Raw genomic sequence first — 23,969 nt, 5'->3', positions numbered from 1 at the left:
ATTATAAGTATGTAGCTATTTTTAATATAATAGATTTCAATAAATAGAATGTTTTATCTTCAGTAAATGCAAAATAGTCTGAACACAGAACATTGTTTGTATAGAGAAAAACTTGAGTGTGTTGTAAATGCACAAGTATATTACTTAGAGCATGGAAAAGTACATGGACGGCTCTGCACCAGTTGAAGTACAGTAAGTATCTGTGTCCACTGGAATTTCACAATGATGTTTGGATGTACTTTGCTTTTTAGTCTTGTAAGCTTTTTAAAAATGGAGAATTAAGTCTCAATTTATAAAGGCACAATCACCTTCTCTGAACACAGATGAATGTTTTTATGTATTTTATAATATACATAGAAGTATTAAAAGATGTGCATAAAAGCTAAAAAACAATTCTTCAAATGGAGAACATATTTCAGCACATATCAGTTCAGTTCAGTGGCTCAGTCGTGTCCAACTCTTTGTGACCCCATGAATCGCAGCATGCCAGGCCTCCCTGTCCATCACCAACTCCCGGAGTTCACTCAGATTCACGTCCATCGAGTCCGTGATGCCATCCAGCCATCTCATCCTCTGTCGTCCCCTTCTCCTCCTGCCCCCAATCCCTCCCAGCATCAGGGTCTTTTCCAATGAGTCAACTCTTCGCATGAGGTGGCCAAAGTACTGGAGTTTCATCTTTAGCATCATTCCTTCCAAAGAACACCCAGGGCTGATCTCCTTTAGAATGGACTGGTTGGATCTCCTTGCAGATAAAGCCCAAGATTTGAAAGAGGTATAGAAACTTCTATTGGCAATACAGATCACTCACAACTTCTTGCGGGTCTCTCCTTGTACCTGAAAAGCAGCATTGACAATATACAAGTGACAGCGTATGGCTTTGTTCTAATAAAACTTTATTTACAAAAACAAGCATTGAACTAGCTTTGACTCATGAGTAATAGTTTGCTAATCTCTCCTTTAACTATTTTGTTAATTATTCTAGCTTTAGAATAGGTCTTAAGACCAGGTATTGTTAGATTCAATTTGATTCTTTTTAAAAATTGTTTTGGTTGAGTCCTTTATTTAGTCATATACATTTCAGTATAAGCATGTCTATACTAAAGAATCCAGCTGAGGTTACATAAATCTAAAGATCACTTTGGCTAGAACTAACCTTCTGTTAATTACAGTTAAAATAAATTTTGGTAGATTTTCTTATAAGCAAGTACATATTCTGCAAATATTCTTAATTCTTTACTCCAATCTAAGTGGTTTTTATTTTTCTTGTTGAATTTGGTAGAATTTTCAACATGGTATTGGATAGGAGTGGTGAAAGTTGACATTTTTGAGAGTTGACATTTTCCTGTTAATCATAGGAATGCTTTCAGTCCTTACCCATTAGGCGTGCCTTAGCTATATTTTGTAAACGTCCCTTAATAGTTTAAGAAAGTCCCTCTATTTTTTTTGGTGATAGGTTATCATGAATGAGTCTTGAATATTATAGTATGTGTTATTTTTCTCATCTATTGATACAAAAATATGCTTTTCTCCTTTTAGTCTGTTAATATGGTATATTACCTTGATTTTCAAGTGTTGAACAAGACTTGGTTCTCAACATATATCCCATTTGATTGTGATACATTATTATTCTTATATGTTGCTAGATTTGACTTGCTAACATTTTGGTGAAGATTTTTACTCTTTTCCTGTGAAGTATATTGGTGTAAAACTTTATCTTTGTATGATTTTATGGTAGTCTGATATAATGGGAGAATTCCCTCTTCTAATTTCTAGAAGGGACTGTCTAGAAATATTTCTTCCTTGAACATTTGGTAAAATGCACAAGTGAAATGAGCAAAATGATGTGGGCATGACGTTAGAGTTCTTAGTATAACTTTCCTTTTTTTTTTTTTTAATATGACTTAAAGTTTTCAGTAGCATTGCTTATCTGTTTCAATTCTAAGTCTTGTCAATTTGTTTCCTTTAAGGAATTGGTCAATTTCATCTCAGTCAAATATATGGGCATAAAATGATTCTTCATATTCTGTTTTTCTTTAATTTCTGCCTGGTGAGTAGTGATACCCTCTCATTTGTCAATATCCACAACTGTCTTCTGCTCCTCCTTTGGGGCTTCCCTGGTGGCTCAGACAGTAAAGAATCTGCTTGCAGTGCAGGAGGCCTGGGTTTGATCCCTGGGTCAGGAGGTTCCCCTGGAGAAGAAAACGGCTACCCACTCCAGTATTCTTGCCTAGAGAGTCCCATAGACAGAGAAGCCAGTCCACGGGCATTGCAAAGAATTGGGCAAGACTGAGTGACTAAGCATACATGCTCTTCCTTTTACTGTGTAGTCAAAATGGCTGGAAGTTTATCAATATCAATTACCAGGTGACTGATTTTGAAAAATCCTATTTCAATGATTTGTTTCCATTTTTGTTTTCAATTTTATTAAGTTTTCCTCTTTATTACCTTCATTCTGCTTGGTATAGGCACAGTTTGCCCTTCCTTTTCGAGTTTCTCAATTTATTTAAATTATTGATTTTTCTTTTATAACATAAACTTTTAAGGTTAAAGTCCCAGCATGCTGTTTAGCTGTAAAGAGCAGATTTTTATGTTACAGTTTTGACAGCTTTTTGCTATTCTTTTCTTTTCTCCCACTTCTATTGAGGTATGATTGATCTGTAATATTGTATAAGGTTAAGGTGGTGTAGTATGATTTTATATATGTATATATTATAAAATGCTGACCACAGAAATATTAGCTAACTATTACCTCATCATGGCATCCGGTCCCATCACATCATGGCAAATAGATGGGGAAACAGTGAAAACGGCGACAGACTTTATTTTTTTGGCTCCAAAATCACTGCAGATGGTGACTGCAGCCATGAAATTAAAAGACGCTTACTCCTTGGAAGAAAAGTTATGACCAAGCTAGACAGCATATTAAAAAACAGACATTACTTTGCCAACAAAAGTCTGTCTAGTCAAAGGTATGGTTTTTCCAGTAGTCATGTATGGATGTGAGAGTTGGACTATAAAGAAAGCTGAGCGCTGAAGAATTGATGCTTTTGAACTGTGGTGTTGGAGAAGACTCTTGAGAGTCCCTTGGACTGCAAGGAGACCCAACCAGTCCATTCTAAAGATCAGTCCTGGGTGTTCATTGCGAGAACTGATGTTGAAGCTGAAGCTCCAATACTTTGGCCGCCTGATGCAAAGAGTTGACTCATTGGAAAAGACCCTGATACTGGGAAAGATTGAGGGTAGGAGGAGAAGGGGACGACAGGATGGTTGGATGGCATCACCAACTCAATGGACATGGGTTTGGGTAGACTCTGGCAGTTGGTGATAGATAGGGAGGCCTGGCGTGCTGCAATCCATGGAGTCGCAAAGAGTGGGACATGACTGAGCAACTGAATTTAACTGATTACCTCACACAAACATTTTTTTCTTTTTGGATGTAGGATATTTTAAGATCTACTCTCTCAGTAATGTTCAAATATACATTGCTAACTAGACACCATGTTGTGCATTAGATTCCCAGAAGTTATCTTAATGGAAGTATACATCTTTGGCCAACATTTCCCCTTTCCTCCACTCTTAACCCCCTGCTCCTAGAAATCACCAATGTCATTTCTTAGGTGTTTTTTTTTTCTTTATAATTTAGATACACATATAAATTAAATCACTTGTTAAACTTTTTTCTTTTTCTTATTTTGCCAAACCACTGCGTATTTCTTTCATCTCTGAGTCCCTAGTTACCACTTTGCAACTCTGTCTCTGAATTCTCCCTCACCTTTTTTTTGGTTGCTGTTAAGTCTGCTGTTAAGTCACTTCAGTCGTGTCCGACTCTATGCAACCCCATAGACGGCAGCCCATAAGGCTCTGCCATCCCTGGGATTCTCCAGGCAAGAACACTGGAGTGGATTGCTATTTCCTTCTCCAATGCATGAAAGTGAAAAGCGAAAGTGAAGTCACCTAGTCGTGTCCAACTGATAGCGACCCCATGGATTGCAGCCTACCAGGCTCCTCCATCCATGGAATTTTCCATGCAAGAGTACTGGAGTGGGTTGCCATTGCCTTTTTTTGGTTGCAGATATGTGATTAAAAAGCCATATTTGTCTTTGTTTTATTTAATTTAGCATAATGCCCTCAAGGTCCATCCATGTTGCACAAATGACAGAATTTCCTTCTTTTGTATGGCTAAATAATAATCCATTGTATATAAATGATATGTTTTCTTTATTCATCTGTCAGTGGTCATTTGGGTTGATTACACACCTTGCCTGTTGTGAACATGTGGGTGCAATTCAGTCACTCAGTTGTGTCTGACTTTGCAACCACATGGACTGCAGCCCACCAGGCTTCCTTGTCCATCACCAACTCCTAGAACTTACTCAAACTCATGTCCATCGAGTTGGTGATGCCATCCAACCATCTCATCCTTCTGCTCCAACCATCCATGTCGTCCCCTTCTCCTGCCGTCAGTCTTTCCTGGCATCAGGGTCTTTTCCAATGAGTCAGTTCTTCACATCAGGTGGCCAGAGTATTGGAGTTTCAGCTTCAGCATCAGTCCTTCCAATGAATATTCCGGATTGATTTCCTTTAGGATGAACTGGTTGGACCTCCTTGCAGTCCAAGGGACTCTCAAGAGTCTTCTCAAACACCACAGTTCAAAAGCATCGATTTTTCAGCACTCAGCTTTATAGTCCAACTCTCCCATCCATACATGACTACTGGAAAAACCATAGCTTTGACTAGATGGACCTTTGTTAGAAAAGTAATGTCTCTGCTTTTTAATATGCTTTCTAGGTTGGTCACAGCTTTTCTACCAAGGAGTAAGGATCTTTTAATTTCATGGCTGCAGTCGCCATCTGCAGTGATTTTGGCGCCCAAGAGAATAAATTCTGTCACTGTTTCCATTGTTTCCCCATCTATTTGCCATGAAGTGAGGGGACCGGATGCCATGATCTTTGTTTTCTGAATGTTGAGCTTTAAGCCAACTTTTGTATTCTCCTCTTTCACTTTCATCAAGAGGCTCTTTTGTTATTTTATTTATTTATTTTGAATTTATACCCCAAAGTAGAATTACTGAGTCATTCATTAGTCCTATTTTTAATTTTTTGAGAAACCTCCACAATCTTTTTCACAGTGTTTGTACCAGTTTACATTTTTGCCAACAGTGTACTGTTGCTTTTTCTCCACTTTCTTGCCAACATTTATCTCTTTTTAATACAACCATTTTAACAGATATCGAGAGATACCTCATTGTGCATTTGATTTGCATTTCTCTGGTTAGTGATTACTTCAAAAGGTAATCAATATCACTAACCAGAGAAATGCAAATCAAATGATTACCTTTTGAATTACTTGGGACTTCCCTTCTGGCTCAGACTGTAAAAACGTCTGCCTACAATGCGGGAGAACCAGGTTCGATCCTTGGGTTGGGAAGATCCCCTGGAGAAGGAAACGGCAACCCACTCCAGTACTCTTGCCTGAAAAATCCCATGGACCAAGGAGCCTGGTAGGCTACAGTCCATAGGGTTGCAAAGAGTCGGACCCGACTGAGCAACTTCACTTCACTTTGAATTACTTGTTAGCCATTTGAATTTCTTTGGAAAAGTATCTACTCAACTTCTCTGCCCATTTTTAAAATTGGTTTGTTTACTGTTAGACTGCTGTTGAGTTCTGTGAGTTCCTTGTATATTGTGGATATCAACCCTGTATCAGATACATGATTTGTAGATATTTTTTCCCATTCCATAGGTTACCTTTTCATTTTGTTAATCATTTCTTTGGCCACAGAGATGCTTTTTCAGTTTGATGTATTCCCAACAGTATCCATTTTAATTCAGTAGACAGTGTTTTTGAATTTCTCTTGAAATTTTGTCTTTGATTTATGAATTAGTATGTTATAATTTTTTAATAATTTTTGATTTTTCCTATTTCATTTTTTCCAGTTAATACCTTTATAGTCAGAAACCAAACTTTGTATGTCTTCAGTTTTCTATTAAAAATTATATTTATTGTGCCAAGGAGATGATCTATCTTAAATGTTCATGTGCCCTGGAAAAGAATGTGTACTCAGCTAACTGAGGATGGAGTGTTCCCTAAGTATCACTTAGGTCCAATTAATTGATTGTGTTGTTTAACTTTTCTACATCCCTGTTGATTTTTTTTTGTCTACCTGTTCTGTGAATTAACATTGATCACTCAAGTTTAATTGTGAGTTTGTTTCTCTTTTATTTCTGTTAGTTTTTTCCTGCCACATTTTTGCAGCTGTAGTGCTAGGTACAGACAGTTACTTTGTCTCCTTGGTGACCTAACCCCTTTAACAATTGTAATTGTCCATCTCTGGTCATTTGCCTTCTTTATATGATATTAATATAGCAATTCTACTTTACTTGGATTTTTGTTAGCATGGTGTTTCTTGTCCCATCTTTTAAATTTTAACCTTTCTATACCATTATACTTCAAGTGGGTATTTTATAGGCATATTTCAAGTGAATGTTGGAGTCATATTTAGATCTTTTGTTTTGTTTGATTGGTAACTTTCATTTGTTATGATTTTTACCTTTATCATAAGTGTTATATTTAGAATAAGGTCTAGCATTTTATTAGTAGTATTTTCATTCTTTTCTGTTTTCTTTTTCCCAGTGTATTTTGTACTGTTGGAATTTTTCTTAAATTTTATTGTATCAACTGGTTAGAATTATACCTTTTTATAGTTTTATTTAGTGTTTTATAGGGATTATAATAAGCTTTATATACTGAGAATTAATTTTAACTCTTCAAGTACAAGCAAGAGATCTTATCATATACTTTACCTAAATTTCCTCTATGAATTAGTGTTCATATGTATTATATCTAGCTTTGGTGAAAACTACATCAATGTTATAATTTTGCTTTCACCACTGTTACATATTTAAATAAATTTAAAGGGCAAAAAGTCTATTTTATTTATCAACATTTTCTCCTTTCTTTTCCTCTTTCTTCATTCCTGACATTCCATATGGCCCTCTATCATTTCCCTTCCACTGAAGAACTTACATCAGCATTTCTTTTAAAGCAGAGCTACTGTTGACAAATTCCCTTAGTTTTATTCCTACTGAAATCATCTTTACTTTGGCTTCATCTCTGAAGAGTGTTTCTGCTAGATATAAGATTCTGGGTCTGTCATTTTAGCACTTTAAAAATACTGTTCCCCTGCCTTCTGACATTTTTGGTTTTTCATGAGAAATGTACAGTCATTTAATTCTTCTAAAAATTTTAATACATCATCTTTTTTAAATGTAATATATCATTTATTTCTGGCTTCCTTAAAAATGTTTTTATTTTTGATTTTCAGTGGTTTGAGTTAATGTGTCTGGTTATCTTTATCTTTATCTTTCAGTTTAACTCAGGTTTACTTAGTTGTTTAGGTCTTTTTATTTATGTATTTCATCAACATTGGGAAGGTTTCTGCTATGATTTCTTCAAATACTTTTTGTTTTCTAATTTTTCTCTTTGCTCTCTGTTTTTTGTGCCACAAATCTTAGACCTTTTGATATTTTTCCTTTGAGCCTCTACACTATTTTTTTCTTCCTTTTTGGTGATTTCTGCTAGTCCATCTTCATGTAAACTTTCTCCTTTTTAACCTCAATTCTAATTTTAAGGCACTCAAGGAAAATTTTCATGTCACTGATTGGCTAAAAAGTTTGTTCAGGTTTTTCATAACATCTATAAACTACCTGAATGAACTTTTTGGCCAACTCTTCACTCGTAATTTACTTTTTAACTTCAGTTCATTGTTGACACCTCTGTTTCCATTTATTGCAACAGTTTGTCCTTTATTCATAAATCATGGCTGTAGTAATTATTTAAAAGTATATATCTTATTTGTAGCATTTGTGCATCTCCACATTGGTATGTCTTTTCCTGATAAGTTTTTAGATTTTTCTGTTTCTTGTTGTTTTTATTAGCTTAGATTATATTCTGGGCCAGTCACATTATATTCTTGTCTGCCCCCACATATATTCCACTATGGTCTAGTCTGTAATTTAGCCTAACTCTCTACTTGTTCTGAACATCTTTGCTGTCTGAATTCAGTTGGATTCATGTACATGCAATTTGAGAGTGGACTGGGATTCAGTGCAAAATGTAAAAGATCCCTTTCTTCTGCTTTCTCCTCTTCCCTGGTTTCCCAGTGTGTTCATCTTTAAAAGTTGGGACTTTGGCCTCTGTACTGCATTGCACAATTGCCTGCAAAGAGACCCAACGTGGGCAAAATGATGGGAGAAAAAATCCTACAGGGCTGACCCAGCCACAGTCAGCTGTGCTGCCTCTGCATCGGGGGTGTGGTGTCACTACTGGAGCTCACTTGTAGGGCAGGGAAACAACCTCATACCTGCACACGTGGGTCTCAACCATGGCAGGGAAGAGGGATATGGGCCACTGGATTGCTGGTGCTGTACAGCTGTAAGATGGGCAGAATCAAAAGATCTTCTCTGAAGGACTGTTGCTGTTGTTACCTTTTGGTACCAACCAGGGAAGAGGGTGGGGGAAGGTGCTGCTTCATTGCTGTCTCTCACCTGGAGCAGAGCAGGGAAATTCCAAGAAGGTCTGTGCTGCAGGGGCTTCCTCCTGATTCTCTAACTAGAAAGAGTAGGTTTCTCCAGGAGCTTTTTCTAACTGTGTAGAGTTCTAGGATTTGAGCTTACCTAGAGTCCCATTGGAGGAGGCAGTGGCAACTCGCTCCAGTACTCTTGCCTGGAAAATCCCATGGATGGAGGAGCCTGGTAGGCTGCAGGCCATGGGGTTGCTAAGAGTCGGACACAACTGAGTGACTTCACTTTCACGCATTGGAGAAGGCAGTGGCAACCCACTCCAGTGTTCTTGCCTGAAGAATGCCTGGGACGAGGGAGCCTGGTGGGCTGCCGTCTCTGGGGTCACACAGAGTCGGACATGACTGAAGTGACTTAGAGCTGCAGCAGCAGCAGCAGAATCCCAGCTGTGGGTTTTTTCCAAGGTCTCTACTAAAGAATTTAAAAATTATTCTAAATAAAATATTGGATTGGACAGCAAGTTAGTTCAGGTTTTTCCATAACATCTTAGAAAAAACCCGGACAAACTTTTTGGCCAATCCAATATATGTTCATTAATACTGGAGTCCTTCTACATTTGAAATTTATGTGTATACTAGGTGGCTCAGACAGTAAAGAATCTACCTGCAATGCAGGAGACCCAGGTTTGATCCCTGGATCAGGAAGATCCCCTGGAGAAGGGAATGGTTACCCACTCCAGTATTCTTGCCTGGAGAATCCCATGGACAGGGGACCCTGGTGGGCTGCAGTCATGGGGTCACAAAGTGTCGGACACAACTGAGTGACTAAAATTTACTTATACTAGGTGATACGGCTATTTTATTTTCTCAAGTCATACAGTAAATTGCCAAGTGCCATTCATTAAATCTGTTTTTTCTTCTCTGCATTGAAATACTTCTATTGCTACATATCTGACTTCCTTTCAGTACTCTATTCTGTTGTGATTTTCTATTTGTCGACTGTGTTCCCATGTCAAACTGTCGTAATTAGAGTAGGTTTATTTGTTTACACGTCTGTTTCTAGATTCCAGTTCCTCTTAGATTTAGATTTAAATTCTTACAGGGTAGAATTCATCTTTTTAGTCCTAGCTTATCATATTTCTGACACATAGCTATTACCACTAAATTATTGTCTAATTTTATTGACTTGAAACTTTATCGCTCTAAAACTTCTGCTGTTCCATTTGGCTAAATACTTCAAAATAGATTCAACATCATAAATATTTATGGAGTATCTGCTATATATAAAAATTGTATTAAGAACTATAGAGAATACAAAAAATTATTTTGTTTTAAAGAACCTCCAAGCTAGTGTGATAAGAATAAGTTCATGGAAATAAGAGTAAATAAGTGATGTAAGACATTGTGGAAAGTGACTTATAAGAAACATAGCATATGTCAGAGGGAGAAATAATAATATAGTTGTTCCTCTTGGTCTTTGAAAAAATTTATACAAGGCATAGATATTTCGTGTTGCCATCTTGACTGACTAGTTAGATAAGTGAATATAAGTTATATAGATAAATTCTGTGAGGAATTCCCTTTCCAGAAAGCCTAACTCCATGCAGAACTTGAGTCTTTGCATCTTGTGGGACACAGGAGTTGACCAAGTTAGAGTAGAATTTTGTAGTTTGTTTTTTCTGTTTTTTTTTTTTTTTTTTAAATTGCTTTCTCAAAGAGCCTTGGTTTGGATCATTGATTTTTAGTACTTTTTTGTTATCTGCATTTCTCCAAAGTGTTCCTACCCAAACCTAGCTTCACTCAAGTAACTTATAGTTACATCCCCTGAATGTTTCTCTTTGCCACCTGCAGACCTTTGTGCTTTTCTGATCTCGTGTCAGACCCACTTGGTAATTGTGTTTTAGGTAAGGGTGTGGTGGGGAAGGAGGAGGCTCTGCTGTGTGTTCCAATGACAGGAAAAGAGACCATGAAGAGAAAGTGATAAAACCATTTGACTACAGTTACAGAAGTCTGTTTATAATACCATAAAATATATTTTAAATACTTGATGAGGTTAATGGATATTCCCATAATATTTCTAAAAAATGTGGACATTTGTCAAATACTCCTCCTTAGACACTAACCAGTGATGTAAACTGTACATCATAGGAAGATGTGAAATATCTTTGGTATTATACATTGATTTTCTTAATTAGCAAACCTCGCATGAAAATTCTGAACTCAGTTCCTTCATTTAAATATTCTGAGCAAATCACAAAACTAAACTCATTTAAAAATACATAATATGTATTTTCTGAAATGTTAACATTTGTGTAGCTAACATTCCTGGACCTGTATTATGCATGCTTGTAATTCAGTCTTGTGTTCTTTATTTGATTTAAGAAAGAGCTATTTTAGCTCCATTGGCTTATGGGTCATTTGTACATATTACTGCTGCATGTTCAAATGTACCACCTTCAAAAGTATTTATGTTTGCTGTGGTGTCCCCAGGGAACTTAGGAGCTGACCTCTCATTTGATGTACACTGTAGTTTCCAGGGCACCCATAGAAACTATTTAGAACCCAATTCCCTGGAGCCCCAGGACTGTGAGACAAATGCTTGACCCCTGCTTTGTCTGTGAACAATATTGAAGCACCTTTCTATACAGTGAAATGCTAGGGTGACTGCATCTACCTTGCTTCACCAAAAGTGACATTTTGGAGAGAAATAAAACATGTTGTGCGGGCATGTTTGGCTTCACATTTAAACCAAGTTTAGAATGAGAGCGACCTGTCACTTTGAGCAAAAATATTTTCCCAGGGATCATGATAGATGGGCAATCTGTTTCTAACCTTATTCTTTTATGATTGTACCTTACTTGTTACCTCCCTCGAAACATGTGTTTGCCATAAATCACAGACAGCTATCTTAAATAGTGATATACATCGTTGTTTATAAAGTTAGCTGTTAAAACCATATTTATGAGAGAGAAAGAAATTGATGACAAAGATAGAATGCCATAGGAATACAGTGCAACAGGTCATAAATAAAATGGAGAGAGAGCATTCCAAGTCATCCTGCTCTCAAAGCATTTATAAGTTTAATAAGAAGGTAGGCACCCCTGAAGTAGGAAATGGCAACCAGCTCCAGTATTCTTGCCTGGAAAATTCCATGGACAGTGGAGCCTGGCAGACTAGTCCATGGGATTGCAAAGAGTTGGACATGATTAAGCAACTGAGCACAAGGCATAATGATGTTTCCCTGGATGATGGAAATCTGGGGTTGGGGATGTGAAGGTTCAGGAGAGAAGAGCAGAGAGGCAGAAGGTAGAGCTCTAGAGAGAAATGGCAAGATTGAGTCAGTTCAGCAGGTCTTAATATATGTGACTAGGTCAGTAGATGAATGAAGACTATGAAAACATGGTTTCTTATCTTCAAGTATAGACACATAACGTCTGGGTACTATTTCTTTGGTAGTAATATGATGACTGTAAAATAAACTAAAAATTAACATGAAAGACAAGATTATGCATAGATAAACTGTCAAATCAGCAACACTACACGTTATAATAGTAAGATGGGAGATGATCAGTCAGCTGATTGTACAGGGATTCTCAGGTCTTATTTGACCAACCTGCCTCCCCTCCATTCTGGGTGCCAAATCTGTTCACTGTTCAGCCAGTAGAAGCCTGGAGACAGGGCGCTTGAATCCTGGTTCCCTAAATACACCTGATACATTAATGAGGTTTTGAAACTGATCAGGCTTCACATTAGAATAAATTATTTTCTATGTAATATGCACTGAGAATAGTTGATCCCAATACACTTCCCAAAGATTTTTACCAAAGTATGAGAAGCCAAGGAAGGAAGGAAAGAAGGAAGATAAGATGGAAAGGGAAAAGGGGGCATCACATTAGCGCAGAGTACAGACTGAAAGCCAGCCTGCTCTCCATTGAAGCTACCTTGCAAACACTGCCTGTGACCTAACCATCTGTAAAAATGTCCTTGTTTACTTATAGAATTGGCCTGCCTGTTTGAAATACAGTGCAAAGATGGTGACTCTTAGACCTCCCAGCCAGAGTGTATCCTACTCACTTGTCAGAGGACCAGCCTGGGACACAAGAAGCCAGCCCCGCTGCACAGCCAAGGATCGCCACAGGAATGGCATTGGGAAGAGCAAACAGTCTGCCATGCCACATGCAGTGACAGGGCCATCAGCCTAAGCCTGAGCCCTGTGTGGTCACTGATCAAAGCCAAGGGCAGATGCCAATATTATCTAACTCCCTCCTTGTGGAAGATGAGAAAAGTAATGAAATCCAACACCATGGGGCTTAAAAGAATATATTGCAGAGCAGACTGGAAGAAGTGGAATCTGTGTGACTCAGAAGAAAACACACTTCTGTACGTGGTTTCCTACAGAGTACACAGAACACGTTAGAAAGCAATTTGACATCCTTGATAGGTTGCTGGGGACAGTGTGGTCCTAGGTTGAGAAGAACAGAAAGCCAGATTGCGGTAAAAATACAGTTAGGAAACAGAAGATGAGCGAGTAAAGCAGTGCTGACATGGTTAGAACAGAATTAAAGTGCTTACCTGGCAGGAATCCTGGGGCCAGAGGTACTCCCTGGGGTGTCTCCAGGAATTGGATGGTGGTTATGCACTTGAAAACAGGGCTTTGTCATATTGCTCTGGTTTCTTTCTAGTTACAATGTTTGCTTTAATTTAAATTTAAAATAACATTTAGTCTTCTGGACTGTAACATTTTTCTTGTTTAGCACAGTATTCCCAATGTCCAGCACCATGCCCAGATGTTGTCAGAATGCTGTAACTGTGTGTTCAATCAGTCACTGAATGATTTTATACTTGTCAAAGTGGGACTGATGGGACTGGTCAATTTGAGTCTACTGCTAATCCCAATGCTTGTTAGCTATGTGGCCTTGAGCAAAACAACTTCTTTGTGCATTAAATTTTCTCATTTCTAAAACAGTGATTATAACAATATCCTCTGAGTTTTATGAGGTTTTTACAGAGATAAGACATGTAAGGTATTTATCCTAATGCTCTTGCAGATAAGTGCAGAATAAATGTTAGCAATTGTCATTCTATTAAAACGGCAACAGCAAAAGAGAACCATGTGTAAAATGAAGATTTGTTGTTCTAGTCAAAATAACAAAAGGAGTTTCACCTCCTTAGACAAGCTCTGTTAAGATAGTTAATTATATATGCTTTTAGAAAATCAAAGACATGTTACAAAATGGTGAAAGTGTCTAACAAAGATAAAACCATTTGACAAAGAAGTTCAGATTTCTCTGAATTTAAGTGCTAGGAGAAAAAGAATCAATAAATTTAAGTTTCAGGGAAAATGGTGGTGACCCAAGTATTTAATTCTTAGGGAACAATCAGAGATGAAATAAGAGGGTGATATGCAGTACACAAAGAAACATGATTCATTACTTGCAAATAGGCAAAACAATGCCTGTGTCAGGCCCCTTCAGTGAATTGCTGAACCTAGTCTAGGGAACCCTCCTGGAGTTACTTGGTGATGTAAGAGATTATATAAGGGTGTGTGTGTTAAGTGATCAGGTTCTTTCACAACTCTGTAGGAGTTGAGATCAACTTGTAGAAAACTGATACAAAGCCTGAGATTGCTATCTACACCAATGCAAGTAATTCTGTCCAGTTGAGAATATAAATCTAACCCAAATTCCTATCAAAAATTCTCTCAAAATTTGACACAATTTTATTTATTTTTTTTTACTAACTCTCTTATTAAATAAGTTTGGCAAGTATTTTCCTCATTAATTAATCTTTGACCATATATTCACATTTTAAACTCTTTGAGAATTATATTTAATGAAAACAACTAGACAATACTTTGGAAGATATATTTCTTACATATAATTCTGCAAAATCCTGTAATGATTTATGACCCTTAGAATTTTCCTGTAGACAAGGCTTTCATCATAAACATGAGTCACATGGCTTTTCATGATCTGGTCTCAGTTTAATTCTTTATCTTCATCCCTGGCTATTCCTGGCCTCATGTCCAGCACCCCAGATGTGTTGACTGGGTCATACTGTGTCTCACCTTCCCCTCTCTGTATGTTTTCATATACTATGTCCTCTGCCAGGCCGACCCTACCTCCTCCCCATGGCACACACAGACATAACCCCCTTCTCCTGAGTAGCTGATACCCGTCCTTCAAGTCTTAGCTGCTACTTCTCTCTGATCCTTTCCTTATCTCTCAGGACCTGGTTTGGTTCTGGGTTTGCATCCCTAGAGTTGAAGCTTAGTCACCTTTCCCATGAGAACCAGTGTTCATCAGGCTGTATTAGACTATGTGCTCCTCCACCCATGGACCATACAACATCCCTGAAAAATAGCGACGATTAATGGTGACATTCATTATCGCATCCTTAGGTCTATTAGTTATCTGTTGTTGCATAACAAATTAACATACGTTTAGCAGCTTTAAAGAGCAAATGTATTACCTCACAGTTTCTGTAGGTCAAGAGTCTAAGTGTAGCTTAACCGAATATCTACTTGGAAATCTCTCGTAAGGTCATAACCAAGATGTCAGTTAGTTGTTTAGTCACTCAGTCATGTCCCACTCTTTGCAGCCCCACAGACTGCAGCACTCCAGACCTCCCTGTCCTTGACCATCTCTTGGAGTTTGCTTAGACTCGTGTCCATTGAGTCAATGGTGTCATCCTACCATTTTACCCTCTGCCATTCCCTTCTCCTTTTGCATGCAGTCTTTCCCAGCATCAGGGTCTTTTCTGAAGAGGCAGCTCTTTGCATCAATCAGGTGTCCAAATTATCAAACCAAGTGTCAGGTAGGAGTCTCATTAAAGGCTAAGATGAAGAAGAATCAGCTTCCAAGCTTATATAATTGTTGATAGAATTCAGTTGGTTCTTGTTCTGTGACCCTCTCCCCAGAGGCTGCTTGTTTCTTTCAAGCCTGCAGACTGATGGGACAACAGAGACAGTTTGTTAGCAGGATGGCAAATACACTCTAAGGCTACAGCACTATAAAAGTGATATCTCATCACCTTTGCCACATCCTGTTACACAGAAGCAAGCCATAGGTCTGTTCACACTCCAGGGGAGAGACTACATGAGGCAGGGATCATGGAGGTCATCTTAGTATCTGTCCACCACAGTGGGCCCAGAACTGTGCTAGCGCTTAATAGGTACTGAAATAATAGCCTCTGAATGAATGATTTATTCAGTGAAAAAATGGTTTATATGGATACTTGATTACAGAAATATGAGAAAACCCGTTCCTCTAAGCATAAGACAGTGAATTTATGTCACCATATTCATGTTTTTTCTTCTGATTGATCCTCTTTCTTACTCACCATTGTTATATATCAGTTTTCAAAATAGTGTTAGAAGATGTGGCCAATTAAGCTAAAATATAGGAAATCAGAAAAAGTACTTCAAGTATTTTTAAAGTATGCATGCGATGTGCCCTGCATTTTTTTCTTGTATTTTGAATCTGCATCATGCTGATAATGTATCCAGAGCAAGGTGAGCATTGCTGTAGCTATGTATAAAATTTCCTACTTAAATGATTTCATCCTAGATTTTCCTCAACCTCTTGAATTATGACTTTAACAGTATACTCTAAAAGTACTTCATGTACTGAAATTGACTTCATTGAATTTTATGACAGGAAACAATTTTGACTTCCAATGAAAAGATGAGTATCATCTTTGCAAATTTTGTCTAAACATTGTCAGTCAGAATTGCAGAGCAATTCTATAATAAAAGGACATTATCAAATTCTGTTCCATTCCCCATTTCTCCTATCAGACATCTGAACATTTCTTTCATCCATGTTTTTGATTCCTCTAAAGTAATAGATGAAGGGCCAAATTAAGCTGAAGAGGTTGTTACATAAATATACTTAATGATCCTTGCCATATATACAGTCCCTAATATTACAGAACAATATTCCTGGAGCATGCATCCACTGTTTCCAAGGATAAATAAACTCTTTTCAAAAGTGTATTGTATGTGGGTTAATGTCTATAAAGGTTAAAAACATCAAACTCTGAAATATCATGACCTGACATTAATGACCCAATAATAGGTTGACATTTGCAATTCTTCTTGGGGGGTAATAGCCCACCATATGCAAAGATCAGCTTCTGCATTTAGCTGCTATCTCAGAGGGGGGAAAAAAGCCACTATGAGTAATAATAGTACAAGGGAGGTTAATAACAGGTACAGGCCTAGTATAGCTTTTATCAGTCTGTTTAGAAAATGAACTGAGAATTGCTGTCAACTCAATTGGGAAGGGGAAAGGAAGAATGGATCCATATGGGAGGCATCACTCAGCTTCCAGTGTGTGTGTGAAGGTTGTTTGCAAGGTTACCCTTGCTGATGCAACATAAAGCTGAAATTTGCATGTCAAAGCTTTGTTCCTTTTGTAACACCATGCCACACAAATCACTGGCCCTGGGGTTTAAATTTCACAGATGTCTAAGCTCATTTAAAAATTAAAGTGCAATAATTTGTGATCCACAGTGCACCTAATCATTCTACTTTTCTTCAGAATGTTTTGTTTAGCCATTATGCTTTGTTTTACCATTTAAAGTCGTAATTTTTCATAGGTTATCTTGGTTTTTCCTTTGAAAGTTAATGTATTCTTTGACAAGAAAATTTTCCTTTGGTGCTGTTGTATTATTACTACCGTTAAAAGATTCAAATCCCCACAATATTGATCCGTATTCAAAAATCAGAACCAGAAATAATTTAGCATTAAGCAGACCATTATATTTTCCTGCGTTCTTAGGAAAAAACAGTACTCATGCGTGCTAGTTCTCTGTCCTTGTTTTTATTATTTCAATTACCTTCCAGGTTTCAGAAAACATTGCAAGGAATGTTTGCACTGTATTTTGCTCTATAAATTATTTCATCAGAATTAGTGGCTTTGTTACTAGAAAATATCCCAAGATGCGATGAGCCAGTAGACTTACAATGACTCACTATAGGCTATGTTTATTACCATGGCCATAAATTAACATCTTTTTTCAGAATTGAAAGCATTATGTGATAAACATTTTAGTGTAAAGTTCACAGAAAATTGCAAATGATGAAGAAAGTAGAATTTTACTCATCCAAACTAAGATGTACATTTGCAGCTTTATTTGGTACAGTGAAAATAGGAAGAGTAAACACAACTTTCGGTCCTTTTTTTTTTTTTTAACTTTATAGGAAATGCTAAAGCAACATTGTGTGGCTTACAACATGGAGATTAGTTTCAATTACGCCTGATTCAATCTTTCAACTTTTGCCCTTTTCCTTATTATTATTATTAAAATAAATAACAATTTCACAGCTCTTTTTCATATTTTACCCAACTCTTGATTTTTTTCAAGGGTGTGGAGAACAGACATGCACCATGGGTCTGGAAACACTTAACAGCTTTAGTGTCCTTGGGCAACAAAGAGGAAGGCAAAGTCAGTGATTGCAATGAGATTTCATGGGGGTAAACAGAAATGAATTTTAAGTTGCATCGCAGGTCAAATTAATCATTTTATGTTTGTTCTAAAGAAACAAGAAAAAGATTTGGATAATTTTATAAGAAATACAATTGTGTTTTTATTTGGTGCCTAATAACAGCTAGGGCTTATGTTCAAGAATGATCAAACATTAGGATGGCATATGGTCAGTAAAAGCACAAGATTATGCATCACTTATTATTTTGCCTGAATGCTGAAAATACGTCTCCAAGCTCCAGAATACATGTAAATTAATGATTCATTGTTCCCTGTTGCTAATAATACTTAGTAAAACATGTTGAGAATACACTAAAATTCAATGCTTACATTTTAGTTTTAATTTTTTATGGCAGCTAACGTGGCTATTGTAAAATTAAACGGTCAAAAATTTTTATGTTCAAAAACTGAGAAAATTTGGATCATAAAAATGGCATTGCAGACCTCTTTTCTCAAATTCTCTTTATGAGAAGAAGTTTCCATTTAAAAGGTAATCCATGAACAACTACTACACAAATTATATGGATATTAGAGGGTTATACTGAACCCTGACTTGATGGTTTTTAGACACAAGAAAAATAGTCATATATTTGTAGTATGTCTCTAAATACTATTCGATTAAAACTAGTAACATCCAACACAAACAGATGAATCCTAAGTAAAAATAAATTTTTATTTTAGAAACTAGAATTTCAGAATACATCTATCTAGTTTGAGCCAAAGACCTTTTTACTTTAAAAAAATGGGCAAATGCGATAATTACACTTTTATTTTTTAAAGCATAAAAGTATTACTTCTTTGTAGATATTTTCTGTATAAAGTATTATGCCTTCTGCAAATGAAGATGCTTTCACTTACTTTCCAATTTGGGTGTCTTTTATTAGTTTTTCTTGTTTAATTACTCTAGATAGGACTTCAAGTAAAGTGTTGCATATTGCTGGTAAAAGTGAGAATCTTTCTTGTTCCTAATCTTAGAAACTGAGCTTTCAGTCCTTCACCACTGGGTATGCTGTGAGGTGTTGTCATGAAAGGTTACTGAATTTTGTTAACCTCCTTTTCTGAATCTAATAAGATGATCATATTCATTGTTTCTTTTGTTCTGTAAATATGGTGTATTACATTGGTTAATTTTCTAATTTTAAATAGAAACATTCTTGCATTCCTGGGATAAATCCCTCTTGGTCATAGTGTATGATCCATTAAGTGTGCTGCTAGATTTGATTTTCTAGTGTTTTGAACAGTTTTGTATCTGTATTCAGAAAAAATACTGGTCTGTAGTTTTTGTTTTTCTTGTGGTATTTATATTGACTTTGGTTATCTGGGTGATTCTGGCCTGATTGATTATCATAGGCAGTATTTTCTCTCCGTTATTTATTTATTTTTTTGAGAAGTCTGAGTTGAATAGAGTTGGTTTTAATTATTTAAAAAGTTTGGTAGAATTCGCCAGTGAAGCCATTTAGTCTTGGATTTACTCGTCAGTAGGTTTTTAATTACTATTTGTTATAGGTCCACAGAGTGTCTGTTTCTTGGGGGAGGGTCAGGTGAGGGAAAGCTAGTTATTTGTATGTTTCTAAGATTTTATCCGTTTTTGTCTAGATCTAACATACTGTCAATATGATTGTTCATAGCATCTTCTTAAAATCCTCTTTCTATAAAGTTGATAGTATGCCCCACTTTTATTTTTTATTTTAGCTAGTTGTGTCTTTCCTTACCTAACTAAAGGTTCCTCAACTTTCTTGATTCTTTCAGAGAACCAATGTTGGTTTTGTTATATATTCTCCATTTTTCAATTCTCTCTTTCCTAAGCTTGTCTCCTTTCTTCTGCTAACTCTGGGTTTAGTTTGCTCTTTTTGTTCCTTAAGATGTAAATTTGGGTTATTGATTTGAGGTCTGTCTTTTTAATGATGTAGCTGTTGACAATTCTACATTTCCCTTTGAGCACTTAGTTTGTGGCATTCCATAAGTTTTGGTATGCTGTGTTTGTTTCATTCATCTCAAAGTTTTTTCAAATTTTCCTAATTATTTATTCTTTGACATTATTGTGAGCTGAATTGGGTTTCTCCAAAATTTGCATGTCGAAGTCCTAACTCTAGAATTCTGTGATGTTACTGTTGGGAGATAAGGCCTTTGAAGAGGTAAATTAAGGTAAAATGAGATCATTTGGATGGTCTGTGATCCAGTGTGACTTGTGCTCTTATGAGAGGATATTAGGACATCAATGCATGGGAGGAATATCTTGTGCAGACTGAAGATGGCCATTTCCAAGGCAAAGAGAGTCCTTCAGAAGAAACCAGTCCGGTTACCGTCTTGGACCTTTAGCCTCCAAGAGTATGAGAAAGCAATTTATTTAAGCTGCTCAGCCTGCAGTACTTTGTTATGGAATCCCTAACAATCTACTACAGACCCATTGTCTGTTTAAGAGTGTACTGTTCAGTTTCCACATGTCTGTCTTTGAGTTATCCAGTTTTCTTTCAGTTATTGCTTCAGTTCATTGTGGTCAGAGGAGATACTTTGTATAAATTCAATCTTGTTTATTTTTTTCCAGTTGATTATATTTTTTTCTAATCTTTTTAACTTGGATAAATCTCTTAAATATAACATCACTTGCTCCAAAGAAACTTTTACTAGATATCCAGCAATTTCTTCAACTTCAAGATCATTTTATTCTTTGCTAATGTCAAGGAAAGCGAAGTTAAGTATTTTTACTTTGAAATTATGTATAATATGATTGATTTTTAAATTATTTTTATCTGCTTACATGCATAAAAAGTAGTCTGTAATGTTTGCCAAATTTTAATGGCTGTTTCTAGGTAGAATTTTAAATGACTATTTGCTTTCTTCTTTCACTGTTTTTTATTTCTTAAATTTTAGACATATAGCATGTATTGTTTTTTTAAAACTATTAAATAGCTTTAAAAAATTTCATCAGTTTTCAGTCTTAATGTAATTGTATGGGAGCATATCTTTGCCATATATATATATATTTTTAAAAATATTAACTCTTGATTGGAGTAAGTGATGTTTTGTTTTCCTCAGTTATATTTCTCTAACTTTTAGCTAGATTGGATATTTTCTCATTATTTGTTAACCATCTCTTGCTGGTAAATACACTCTATTTCAATTTTTCTACATTGTTATGTTGGCGTCTTTAGCATGAAGATAGTTTTAAAGACTTTCAATTAATTACATTATTCTTTTTTAAAAAGTATCAATCTTATTTAAATGCTAGAGTTGTTTTATAGCCTCACGTATGGTCTATTCTGGAGAATGGTCCCCTTTGCACTTGAGAAAGGTTCACTCTGTTGTGTAGAGTGTTCTGTATGTGTCAGGTATAGTTTGTTTATGGTGTTTTTTAAGCCTTTTGCTTCCTTATTTGCTCTTCTGTCTAGCTGATTTATCCACTGGAGTCTACAATTATTATTGTAAAGCTTTTTATATCATCTTTAAATTTCATCAAAGTGTGCCTTATATTTTGAGGCTCTGTTATTTCCTGTTTATAGGTTTTAATTGTTTTATCTTCTTGATGAATTGCTACTTTAAACATCCTACTGCCTTCTGGTCTCCATAGTTTCTGATGATAAATTAACTGTTATTATTCAAAGTCCCTTGGTCATGGTGAGTCACTTCTTTCTTGGTACTGTTGAGATTTTTCTCGTTATTTGGCTTCTAGAAGTTTGATTATGCACTTGACCCTTGAACAACTCAGTGTTTTGGGGTGCCAAATCTCTATACCATGGAAAAAATAAGCATATAACTACAGTCAGCCCTTTGTATCTATGGTTCCATATCCATGGATTCAAACAAATATGGGTCATGTTGTGCTATAGAATGTATTGAAAAAAATTCACATACAAATGGACTGATGCAGTCCAAACCCATGTTGTTCAAGGCTCAACCATAATATGTCTAAATGTGTATCTCTGAGTATTTGATGTTTTTCATAACATTTGGAAGGTTTTCGGTCATTAATTCTTCAAACATACTTTATTTTGTAAAAAAAAAAAAAAAAAGTAGAAATGAAGGCCACAATTACATGAATTAGCTCTGAGAACACTTTATTACATATGCCATAATGTTTTTATTGATAATAACTCATATCAACTAAGAATTTTTACTGTATATCAGAAACTATTAATTGCCTTTCATAGTATGGCAAAATAATCAGTGAATCTATGAGGATGATACTTCACAGTTAGCTCTTCTCATTTTAGATTTTATCAACTTAAAAACAAGGTAGATATGCCAATATCAAAAGCATCACCCTCACTTTTCCCATAGCATTAATATTTTTAGAAAAGCAGTAAAATATGCTTTTCTGGATACGTGTTTCCTAAAGTTCAAAAGCTGCCTAAAGATTCCTTAAAAGACTTCTCAAAGCAACTTAGAAATTATCCCCTTAGGATTTGTCTTTGGAATTTTATTACCATGAGTCTTATATTTCTTTTAAATGGTTGCAAAAGAAATTTAGGAATTGGAAGCTAGATGGAAAATGCACATATTGTTTACACACATTCGATGATATAGAATCATATTAAATACTTCTTAAAGTAGCACTTATGGGATATGTGTCTTATAAAACTGAAAAATTATACAAATTTAAGGTAATATTAATTTTGAAGTATTTAGCATAAGAATGTCAAAGTGTTGTAAAACTTTGAAGTGCCGTCATAAAACACAAATTTATGAAACATGGAACTTCTATAAATTTGAGGCTGTATGTATTAATTGGTAGATTATTATGCAACTTGTTTGCCCATTGCTATAAAAATACAGCCAATATACTTGGTGAACAATCTAATCCTCTATTGTAAAATAACTTGTATGAGGTGTAATGGATTTGAATTATGTTATTTTGATTCATAGCACTTTTCCATGAATGTGAATTACAGGCAATCTGACAGATCCCTTAAATTTTGCATACTTGCTGATTAAAACAAATTCTAGCAAAGTTTTCGGATAATGTATAAAATTGAAATAAGCTGTGAATCTGAAATTGGAAATCTCTTAAATTTAAACAATGACAATATCATTACATTTTGTTTTCTAGCTCTTAAAATATCATACAATATTGTTTTCCTTGTCCCAAGTTTTATGACCAAAAAAATCCTTATATTAAAGGCCATATTTTGGAACTTCAAAGCATTCCATATGATAAACCATGGGTTATCTTAATTTCTGGAGGAATGAAAATTTCTTGACAAGAACCAATATACTCAGTGAATAAGTCTTGGTTCATTAAATATTTGAAAAAAGCTGAAACAGTAATATGATTATCCTACCTCCAAAAGAAGTGGCTATGAATAATGACTGTAATTAACATTCAGAATTATAAATGTTAGTTTCCAATACTAAAATTTCCTTTTAAATTAAAATACTTAGGGAGGGGGGTTCATGTTTGGGAACGCATGTACACCCGTGGTGGATTCATGTCAATGTATGGCAAAACCAATACAGTATTGTAAAGTAAAGTAAAGTAAAAATTAAAAAAAATAATAATAAAATAAAATACTTAAATACAGAAAAATACTTAAAATACAGAAAAATTTTGCCAGCTATAGCTCATTCCTTTTATGACAAAATTACTTTTTTAGCATAAAAACAATATTTAATAAATACAGCATAAATTGTTATGAAAAGAGATTTTGTCTGTTTTCTGAAGATGATCTCTAATCGTACCTGATTATTTCTGAATCCTGAAAAAGGTATTACTATTTCTGAATCCTGGGGGGAAAAATGTGAAAAGAAAACTATTCTAATTAAAAAATTAAGTAACCATTTGTGTTTTCATCTTTAATAAGTAAAATTATGTGCACATTTAACTTACTAGGAAATCATTAGTAATGACCTTTCCAGTGGGTTTTCTTGCAGAATGTGATTCTTGTATCTAAGTGTTGCATCCTTTTAGAACTGTCCAAGCTGTTACTATATGGCCGTCCCATCGTTTGCTTTATTTGCAAATTAC

The 23,969-nt window shown here is 35.6% G+C and overlaps 1 protein-coding gene across 2 annotated transcripts in view; it reads left to right on the top strand.

The window, feature by feature from the left end:
- The window catches only part of GPC5 (glypican 5), a 1,608,220-nt gene that overhangs the window by 950,065 nt on the left and 634,186 nt on the right, over positions 1–23,969 (top strand). The window contains exon 8 of one of the 2 annotated variants that reach the window (XM_018056455.1): positions 12,517–13,261. The exons of the other annotated variant lie outside the window; for it this stretch is intronic. Coding sequence (XP_017911944.1) covers positions 12,517–12,518 — 2 coding nt within the window. The 3' untranslated portion in view covers positions 12,519–13,261. Of the gene's footprint in view, positions 1–12,516; positions 13,262–23,969 lie in introns of those variants that run through there. 2 annotated transcript variants of the gene reach the window in all.

This window comes from Capra hircus, chromosome 12 (genome assembly GCF_001704415.2).
Source record: "Capra hircus breed San Clemente chromosome 12, ASM170441v1, whole genome shotgun sequence".
In the NCBI taxonomy this organism is placed as follows: Eukaryota; Metazoa; Chordata; class Mammalia; order Artiodactyla; family Bovidae; genus Capra; species Capra hircus.
The sequence above is the reverse complement of the archived record's forward strand: the minus strand, read 5'-3'. Positions and strand labels throughout refer to the sequence as shown.